Source organism: Malus domestica, chromosome 05 (assembly GCF_042453785.1).
Source record: "Malus domestica chromosome 05, GDT2T_hap1".
NCBI lineage: Eukaryota > Viridiplantae > Streptophyta > Magnoliopsida > Rosales > Rosaceae > Malus > Malus domestica.
In genome coordinates, this window is record NC_091665.1 from 37,390,316 (window position 1) to 37,400,293 (window position 9,978).

Sequence of the window (9,978 nt, forward strand, 5' to 3'; positions counted from 1 at the left end):
TGCGGTAATTTTGATTTCGTTTGGTATGCAAACGGAACTGGGACAGAATGAAATGAGACGGGATAGGATAGGACGGCACGGAAGAGAGAGAGCAAAGATGTCCTTAGATGAAAATAAGGAGGAATAAGAAGGAGAAGGAGATGTTATAATTTTGTGTTCCACGGATGTGGAACGAGTCGTTACAGGGGTGAGGCGGAACGAAAATTCACCCAAAATTCATCATGTGGAACAACGCGTTCCACCCGCTTTAGGCACACCAAACGTGGGATTAAACGTCTCGTCCCACTTACCAAAACGGTACCTTTGGGAACTGAATCTCATCCAAAGAAACTGAATCAATAATCAAATTATCCGAATCATTAAAATTTAATTTAACAGTTACAATTATTATAACTTTTTAAAAAATCTCTTATTTACAATTGTCGGATCAAATTCAATGTGCCACACCATCTAATCATTTAGTTCGTGGGTTCCGGAGGGGATCCGGTTCCGTAATTTTGGATGTTCCCTGTAACTTTGCTTGTCTTTGGGGTTTTGGGTTTATTGCTCTGACTCTCAGTCCCGACAAATCGAAGAAAAGGAGACTGGTTTCCGCCATGAATTCAATAAGCAGAGCAATACAGACCAGAAAACGCCTTCTCTCGCGCCCCTTGCTTCTTCTCCAATCCCACTTCTCCACCACCGCCACTAAACCCAAAACCTCAACCACCTACACCGTCACTAAACCCCGCTTCAAGTCCAAACCACCGCAGCCGCCGCCAAACCCCGATTTGCCGGCCCCGACCCAAGTCCCCTTCCAGCCAAAGGTCGCCAATTCGGTGCGCCTCATTGGTCACGTGCGTACCCCTCTTCAAGTCGTGCGTACTCCTGATGGCAAAGTCTTGGCCGCCACCGTTCTCACCTCCTCTTGTTCCTCTCCGGGTTACACCTTTCGGTAAATCGAATTCCAAATTCGATCACTTGGGTTTGTTTCTGTAGTTGTTATTATGCAGGATTTTTGAATTTTGGGTTGGTTCTTTGTCAGGATTCCCATCGTCTTTGAGGGCGACTTGGCTCATACTGCTGATCTGCATTTGAAAGACAGTGACTTTGTGTTTGTTGCTGGAAGTTTGAGGTCGGATTTGGAAAATTTGAGTGCCGCTGAGGACCAGGCTCGTCTTCAGGTAAATTCTAGTGCATCCTGTATGCCGAATTTCCATTTTCTGTAGTTACTTGAAATGTGGGTTCATATGATTTCCCTTAGATAATGCATTTGTTTAGTTTTTAGCGATTTTATTGCGTACTCATTACTCTCTGCGCTTCAAGTGTTTGTCGCATGTTGTTTACAAGGGTGCCTCTTTAATCTCTCTGCATCTCTTTGTAAATGAGAAGGCAGTGTTAGCTTGACTCAAACTTAGCATGAACTATGGTTTAGTATGGTTGAGTCGATTTTACATAGCGGTTTTCGTAGTTTCAGTCTTCTTGCTAGTTTTGAGGTTTATGTCACATTGATTAGAAGCCAATATTGCTGTAATTACTCGTACATTAATTTAGCAATTGTGGAAGGTGCAATTTTCTGCTCTAGTGTTTTCTTTATTTCGAATGCCCTTTCTTTTTATAGGTTGAGTATACAGTTGATGCGTGTTCATATGTATCTAACAATTAAGGTCTAACTTTGTTAGGTTTTGGTGCATACCCTCAACTTTGTTGAAGAATCTTATCAACTGAATAAAAGCTCTAAAGCTGACAGACAAGAAGAAAGGACAACTGATCACACTGGTAAGTTCATTCAAGTGATTCTCAGCTTCTATTTTGTCACCTTGTAGTACTTGGATTATAATCACGCACTGAAGTATCGGTGCTACCTTTTCTATGTAATATTGAAATATGGTGCTATGAAATGCTTAAGATATTGACAGTATAGTACATTAATGTGTAATCTCATCAATCGGTACTTTAGTTGGTGTTTTATATTTACTTTTCATATTTGGGGAGTTTTAACTTTTAACTAAAAGAAAACATAGTAAATGAATTGTATGCATGTGTTTGATAAAACTTAGAAGTTTAGAGAACATGAGACAACATTTGTCCCCCAGAAGATATGCTAGGAGCTGCAAGCATTAGATTTAAAACACACAATTATCGAGTACTTTGATTCAAAAGTTTATATCTGTTCAAAGAGTTTATACTGGTCCTTTCATGCTAGGTGTGCTCACAACTTCGTATAATGTTTGTGGCTGTGTGCATTTTTTTTGTACCTTCTTTCATTTTATTGTTTCTATTAATTGGTTTAGAAACCCTTTTTATCTCCATTTCAAAAGAGTAATGTTCACAGACAGTCTCCATTTCCCCTAAATCCCTATTCAGATAGAGAGAGAAATATCATTGTACTGCAAGGGTCGGTGGTTATTAGGAGTGTGTATGGAGTCCACTGTCCCCCACTAAATAAAATTTCTGTCTCTTCTGAAAAGAAAAACTATTGAGTGCACTCTATTGCGCACAACTCCTGCTTTATTGAGGGTCTGTCAGGCAGTTTTCCTTCTCTCAATTGTCTAGATTGTGGTTAGGAATGTTGCTAAAGTTCAATTTTGGGAAGACATTACTCATTTTTCCGATCTTTTGTTTCATCAGTTGTATCGGACAGCTTTGTTTCGTGTATTATATGGGTCATCTTTGAATATTGTCTTTATGAGCATTATACTGGTCGAAGCATGTGCTTATGTCGTTGCCATACAAAAGTCTACCTGGTGGCTAGAACACTGTTAGGAACTATAATTTTTAGGATTGTCATTGAAGTCTAATACTGAAAATACCACCCTACTTTCGATTAGCAACCTCTAATAAGGTTCATACATGCTTTTATTGTAGCAGTTGTATATGATGACAGGGATCAATCATGGAAGAAAGATCTTCTCGCATGGAAAGATCTCCTTGCCAAGCCTCATGAGTGGTGGGACATCAGGTTGAAAGAGGTACCAAATCTATATGGGTTACCGCTTGTGTTTTATAAATGGGGATGTTGTTCCTTTTATTTGTAAATAGTTAATCATACTTGTTATAATGTGTGCTCAGGATCCAAAGGCTGCAGCTTTTGAACGGAAGAACAATGGCGAGTTACTTTGGATAAATGACAAAACTCCTGAATTGATCCTAAACAAGTTAGATTCTTTGACATTTGATAAGAAACCTATACCAGATAGTCAGAAGCCAGAGACTCAGAAACCTATATCAGATACTCGTGAAAGTAATTTCTTGGCCATTGAAAGATTTCACATTCATTTTTTTCATGCTGGGTTGACTTAATAAAATAAATGTTTAAAGTGTTTACTTATTATAATCTTGTTACTGACGAAAAGGGAGGTACTGAATTGTTTTTCAGCCATCTTGAGGAATGATGGGGACTCTACGTTGGGTTCTTGGAGTGATCTTCTTAGTAATCCAAAACAATGGTGGGACTGCCGCAGTAAGAAGCTCAATGGATTGGTGATGATTCCTTACAAACTCTTTGTTATCTGACTGATTTTCCTGGTAAAAGATTTGACATAATTGTTTCCCTTACAGGTAAAGCCAAACTACCCTGATTTCAAGCGGAAGGAAGGTGGTCATGCTCTCTGGCTTGAGAAGGCACCAAAGTCGGTTTTGTCAGAACTTGAAGGCCTGCATTTTGATGTTCAAATTCAGAAGTCAAAACAAGTAAAAGAGAGTAAAGGTGAGCTTGCACAAATTTATTGTGTACTACCCTGCATTATCCAATCTGTATTCTGTCATGCTTTCATGCAACTGTTTAAGCCGTTGGAGGGTTTTGGAATTTTCTTAACTTAATCTGTCTAAAATCTACTTTGTTACTCCTCGAATCAGGGGAGGATTCCTGGAAGAACTTGGTGGAAAACCCGGATAAATGGTGGGATAATAGATTGAATAAGGTAACCCTCTTGAATTTAGTCCGTCTTGCATGCTGTCCTCCTACGCACACCCAATTGAATTGTTTGATCAATTTGTTACCTTGCTACTCTGTTATACACAGCGGAATCCAAAAGCTCCGGATTTTAAGCACAAAGAAACAGGTGAAGGACTTTGGCTCGACAGTTCGCCAGCATGGGCACAACCTAAGCTGCCACCTTCAAAAACACAGTAATATGTAAAGATTGGCAACACAGATACGCCTCTCCGGTGAGACATGCAAGCATCTCATGGTTTGCAGCTTATTGCAGACTGTTTATCTTCTGCCTTGGTTTAGTTTTGACATGAAAAACCATAGAGCATTCGAACCAACGGCACAAAGCATCTAAAACTGAAAAGGAAAACGTCTTTCATATCGTTTCCACCCCCGATCACAGGGAATTGGGGTCGGAATAGAGATTCAAAGTGACCTCTGGCATCTGAGTAAACCATCGAAATACGAAGATTTATGAATGTGAACTGTATTTAAGTTGTATATTAAGTATTATTTTTTTAAATTAAATCGTATAGTTGTGTTGGAGACCATGTGGATTCTTTATTTTAAGGCTTTTTACTAAAATGGTCCATGATATTGACTTAACGTCTTACCTTGGTCTTTGAGCTTTAATTGATGCTGGACAATTTCAGGAATCACTTATATTGATTTTGAATCTTAAGGACCGAAGTGAGGGATTATATCAATTTCAGGAACAATTTTGGCTGAAAAGTCTTATTTTTAATGGTTGCTTTGCCAAAAGAATCCTTGATTGCTTGTAGGAGCAATGTACTTATCTATTCTACTGAGAGAAGAGCCCTTGTCAAATTTTTGTCCCTTTTTTCCAATTTTGCCTTTATACACTATTGACATGAGAAAGGCAAAATAGTAATTTTGTATATTTTGACAAAATGACAATCATATCCCAATTTTTTTATTTTACCCTCTCTTTTTTACAAAATGACAATCATATTCCTATTTTTCTATTTTACCCTCACTTTTGATACACAATAAGAGAAATTGTTCCACTATCATTTTTTCATACTTTTTTTAAAATTTTAAAAACTAATCACATTCCTTAATAAAAAAAAATAAAAAAATAAAAAAAATTATTAACACACAGAGTGTGTGAAAATTATATAAAACTCTAAATCGGGGGGGGGGGGGGCAGTCGATGAAATCTGTCTTTTCCTTTTTCGCTTTTTCACCTTATAGAACAATTCGGTATGTGTGTTGAAACTTTTTCTTTTTGCGATTTGAACTTAGTTTTGCATTCGTATTGTGCTGAAGTTTGTACTTTTGTTTTCTTTGTTAATAATTTATAGTGAATACTTCTGAACGTTTTAAATTTAATAAATTAAAAATAAAAATATAAAACGAAAGAATTATGAAAACTGAAACTGAAAAACAAAAAAAAGATATTAAACTTGTTTTTGTTTTGCATCATCTCTCTCTTTACATTTCATTTCTTTCTTATGGTGTGAGAGTGAGACGGTGACTGTGAGTGGTGACGTCACGGGTGGGCCAGGCAAATTGATGCTTAATCTCTCTTAATTTTTATTGTTACGCTTCCTCTTTTGGATTAAAATATTGAAATATGTGTTATTCCGTACAATACAGGTAGGATAAATTTTTGTTTTAATTGTGATGGGAACAAAGTGGTACACCACGTGTTTTAAGTTATTAATTTTTTAAAAGCTAAAGTTGAATATTTACAAAATACAAAAAATTTTGATACCCGATTTTTTTTTAAAGTACCTCGGTACCAAATCAATACTAAGAAAAGAAAGAAAGAAAGAGCTCGTGAGTCTCTCATGAGTCCAACCCCACAACAATCTTTCCCCAAAAAATCCCTCTCACTCTAATTAAACTTTTAATCCATATTTTTAAAATTTAAACCCGACATTTCTTCTCCCTCACCTCTCTCTCTACTTTTTAAACCTCATTAAACTCCCCCTTAAACATTCCCTTTTCTCTCTCTAAAACAAATCCAGTGGGAGGCCAGATCAGAGAGAGAGAGAGACAAAAAGGGCGCTTCACGCATCAAAACCCAAAAAATCCAACCCAACCCCCAAAAATTCGAAAGAAAAAAGCATAAAAATTACGGAATCGCTGTGCGGCTCTCTGAAACGAGAACAAGAACGCACAGCGGTAGGCAGAGAGCAGAAGGTTGGAGCAAAAAATGGGGCAGAAGGCGCTGATCTACGCGTTCGTGGCGCGCGGCACTGTGGTTCTCGCCGAGTACACGGAATTCAGCGGCAATTTCAACTCCATTGCGTTTCAGTGCCTCCAGAAGCTTCCTGCTACCAACAACAAGTTCACCTACAACTGCGATGGCCACACCTTCAATTACCTCGTCGACAATGGCTACAGTAATCTCCTTTTTCCCTTTCCTTTTATTTTCCGTTTGTCTCCCGAGAAAATGCTGGAATTTCTACTTTATGTTGTGTTGATTGTTTGATTTGTTCGTTTTGCTTTGCTTTGTTGTGCTCCGTTTGGTGTGCCTAATTGTTGTTAGATCTGAGCTTGATCTTGATGCTTTGGTTTTGTTTTGTAAATTTTGAGTTTTCGGCGCAAAATTTCGGTTTCTGTGCATTGGAGTTTCTAGATCTTGGATCTTCGGCTTATATTTGAAGATATCTTTATTCATTTGCGCTTTGCAAGTGTGCAAGCGTGCAAGCGTGAATCGTCTTGTTGCACTTCGATTGTCGAAAATAGTTCCAATGCCGTGATTTCCTGGATGTTGAAATTGTTAGGATATTCGAAATTCCTGTGTTTAAAATCTTAGAACCGAGTTTTTTAAAGTTCTTGTTAGTGTCAATTCAAAAGTTACCGGTGCGTTATTCAATCAATGTACTCACCGAAGTTTGTCGTTGTTGCAGCATACTGTGTGGTTGCAGATGAATCGAGTGGAAGACAAGTACCTATTGCTTTTCTGGAGCGTGTCAAGGATGACTTTGTCGCGAAATATGGTGCTGGAAAGGCTGCTACAGCTGCTGCCAACAGCCTTAACAAGGAATTTGGGTACTTTACCTGATTAGGATGTAAAATGCACGGTGATTGTATTTTTATCTGGCTAAAACTGGTAATTTTTTCTTCGGTTAATGGCAGGTCAAAATTGAAGGAACATATGCAATACTGTGTTGATCATCCTGAAGAAATAAGCAAGCTTGCAAAGGTGAAGGCCCAGGTTTCAGAAGTTAAAGGCGTTATGATGGAGAATATTGAAAAGGTAGACAACATTGGTGGTGTATCTGTATTGTTCACTTGGTTTGTATCAGATTGTTTGATAATCCTGGGATACAATATTATTGATTCAAATAGTAACTGCCTGAGCTTCACGCATCTATGTATTTCTGAATTGGTTACGTTTTTGCCCATTTATTTATTTTGAATTTGGGAAAATAGATAGAATTGGGGGTTTTCGCCCTGGACTTTAGGAAGAGATGTTCTTCAGTAATTGTTGGGCATTTAATTGTACACAGCTCTGGACACACGTCCATAAATGAGCATGTGCAATCTTATGTGTGTTGTTAGAAGCTAAGCTACTAACAGATCGGGCAACGTGGAAGAAGCAATGATAGTTGGGATTTGGAAAGGGGGATGTGGTGATATCGGATAGCATTGTGTCCATTGAGGGGTTATATTTTACACTGGCTAAGTTCGATGATTGTTGATTTTGGTTGTATATGCATCCATTCTTATAGACATAGAATAAATGTCATTAGATGAACTTGTAACTTGCTTGCTCAAGATGCCTTTTTCAAACCTGTTTTTCTGTACACGTTGTGTAGTATAATCTTCTCATATGTTCGTTTTGCATTTTGATGCAGGTTTTGGATAGGGGGGAAAAGATAGAGCTTTTAGTCGACAAGACTGAGAACCTTCATCAACAGGTCGTATCTCGTTCTCTATCATTTGCATGGTCTTGTTTAATAAATAGAATAGTTTTTTGTACAAGTATTTCCCTATTGAATTGGCATGCCACCCACATAAGTCTGAGCACGTTGCTAATGCATAATGTGTGGTGTCATTCGAAATTGATTCATCTTTCAAGATGTTGTTTCCTCTGAACGAGTTGTTATTCTGTGTTCCCTACTTACGGGGAAAAAATGACCTGCTTACAGGCACAGGATTTTCGGACTGTGGGGACTAAAATGCGGAGGAAGATGTGGCTGCAGAACATGAAGGTGAAGCTGATTGTTTTAGGAATCCTGATCGCCTTAATCCTTATCATAATACTCTCCATTTGCCATGGTTTCAACTGCGGAAAATGAGCCCTTTGCTGTTGTCAAGAAAATCATTTGGCCTCGTCAGTCCAAACTTCTGCAATTATATTGCCGTAATTGTTAAGAGAAAGATCATATATCTGTTGCAACTCTGTACTTAGTTAAAAGTAGTGATATTCGGACGTGTCATGAGGCGGAAGATGTATTTTTTGTGTGAAAGAAACTCCCTATATGATGCTACTACTACTACTTTGGCATAAGAAATGAGTGCGTTGCCTATGGATGGATAGTCTTTTGCTTTCTTGATTCCAGTTCTGAATGCTTCACTCATTGGTTGTGACTTGTAACCTCCGAACTTCGGATCGAGATCAAATCTTCCGTCTTCAAAATGGGTGTGGTCTCTATGTGGCTTCAATCAATAACTGATACATATTAAGTTTATAACAACAAAATTAGAAAAGTTAAATTTATAAATGTGTCAGGCATTGATTGGGGTCACCGAGAGGCCACAATTATTTTGAGTGCAAAATATTTGATTTCTAAGAGGGTACAAGTCACCAAAAACGTATTGTACCAATTTTAATAGGGATTTGTCGTTGGCCTTAAAATAAGTGTTATCTGCACTATTCTCTTTTATCAGGAAATTTAACGAAAAGTTTCCGGTGCTGTTCACTTTAATGAAAAATTATATTTTTATTTAAAAAAATCAATCAGGGTACTATCACTTACAACACATTTTCTGTCATTTTCGTTAAAACTCAAAGTTATCAAACTATTTTAATTAGTTTTTTTTATTTAATTTCATTAGCGAGGGGTGCAAGATAATATTTTTAGAGTATTATGTAGTCATTCGGATTGACGCGTTTAAAAGCAGCATTGGGCCATTGATGTGTTTAAATTTGATAGAAAAGTTGAATTCCCAATTATCTTTCGAGATGGGGATTTGAACTTGGATTTCGTCCCTAATAATAGAAGATAGTTCCACCAAGACTATAGATTCGCACTTGAGATTTCTTCCATAAGACTGGACGAGAGGCCCACCAAGATTGTTTCGGTGGAGAACCAATGAATTTTTCTTTTTAAGTATTGTTAGGTAAGGGGGATGAGTGGTTACAATAATTTCATAGAGAAGAATTCTGAAACCTAACACTATGTTTGAATGAAGGAAATAAACTTGAAATTTTGGTAAAAGTCAGAATTTATAACAAATTTCCAAGTTCAAATTCCATATAAATAGATATCATTTCCTAATTTCTATGATTGAGAGTTTAAAAATAACAAATTCTGTATTCAATTCCATTGTTCTTTTAGGTTAACCAAACAAGAAAATTTACAAATTCTAGAAAATAAAATCTTGTCATTTCAATTTCCGTCATTTTAAAATTCCTTAGTAATCTTAAATTTCTTCATCCAAACATAATGTAAGCGCATAAATAGAAACCCTACATTCTATCCATTAAGATATTGAACCGCATCCTACCCACTAAAATACTAGATCATGTTCTAAGATATTAGACCAATGACATATAAAATCATAAATCCATAGCTTCCTAAAGAAACTCCTGCACAAGGAATGGGGGGCCGACGATGCACTACGTTTTTTGGGAGACAGGTCGGACGATCGAATCCTGCTGTGTCCCTCCGGAACACGCAACTTAGTGAAAAAAATTACAATCTCTGAAATTTGCCAAAAAAACTTCAACATCTTCATCACAACAAAATTATCAAAATTAAAACTATCTTTTATCACCATCATCATCATCATCAACATCAACATCATCAAATTCATGAATTCTTGTTCTAGTACTGAAATTAGTGTAACCAATTTTACTGTTA

At 37.2% G+C, this 9,978-nt stretch overlaps 2 protein-coding genes across 2 annotated transcripts; both read left to right on the forward strand.

Annotated features, from left to right (window-relative positions):
- The first annotated feature begins 446 nt into the window (after positions 1-446).
- LOC103435256 (protein OSB2, chloroplastic-like) lies at positions 447-4,498 on the forward strand. The gene is made up of 9 exons (XM_029102963.2): positions 447-934; positions 1,025-1,163; positions 1,662-1,758; positions 2,851-2,951; positions 3,052-3,223; positions 3,359-3,462; positions 3,541-3,688; positions 3,838-3,902; positions 4,004-4,498. Exons 1-9 carry the CDS (start codon positions 597-599, stop codon positions 4,112-4,114), a joined length of 1,275 nt encoding a protein of 424 aa, XP_028958796.1. The 5' UTR covers positions 447-596; the 3' UTR covers positions 4,115-4,498.
- Positions 4,499-5,669: 1,171 nt separating this feature from the next.
- On the forward strand, positions 5,670-8,425 carry LOC103435262 (vesicle-associated membrane protein 722-like). Its single transcript, XM_008373647.4, has 5 exons — positions 5,670-6,285; positions 6,796-6,937; positions 7,025-7,145; positions 7,747-7,809; positions 8,041-8,425. Exons 1-5 carry the CDS (start codon positions 6,096-6,098, stop codon positions 8,188-8,190), a joined length of 666 nt encoding a protein of 221 aa, XP_008371869.1. The 5' UTR covers positions 5,670-6,095; the 3' UTR covers positions 8,191-8,425.
- Positions 8,426-9,978: the final 1,553 nt, after the last annotated feature.

Excerpts from the sequence above, each read along its gene's own strand:
- LOC103435256 (XM_029102963.2), top strand. The coding sequence starts at position 597 with ATGAATTCAATAAGCAGAGCAATACAGACCAGAAAACGCCTTCTCTCG. Across the intron at positions 1,164-1,661 it reads AGGACCAGGCTCGTCTTCAG|GTTTTGGTGCATACCCTCAA; the intron begins GTAAATTCTAGT and ends TAACTTTGTTAG. Across the intron at positions 2,952-3,051 it reads GGGACATCAGGTTGAAAGAG|GATCCAAAGGCTGCAGCTTT; the intron begins GTACCAAATCTA and ends ATGTGTGCTCAG.
- LOC103435262 (XM_008373647.4), top strand. The coding sequence starts at position 6,096 with ATGGGGCAGAAGGCGCTGATCTACGCGTTCGTGGCGCGCGGCACTGTG. Across the intron at positions 6,938-7,024 it reads AGCCTTAACAAGGAATTTGG|GTCAAAATTGAAGGAACATA; the intron begins GTACTTTACCTG and ends GGTTAATGGCAG. Across the intron at positions 7,810-8,040 it reads CTGAGAACCTTCATCAACAG|GCACAGGATTTTCGGACTGT; the intron begins GTCGTATCTCGT and ends ACCTGCTTACAG.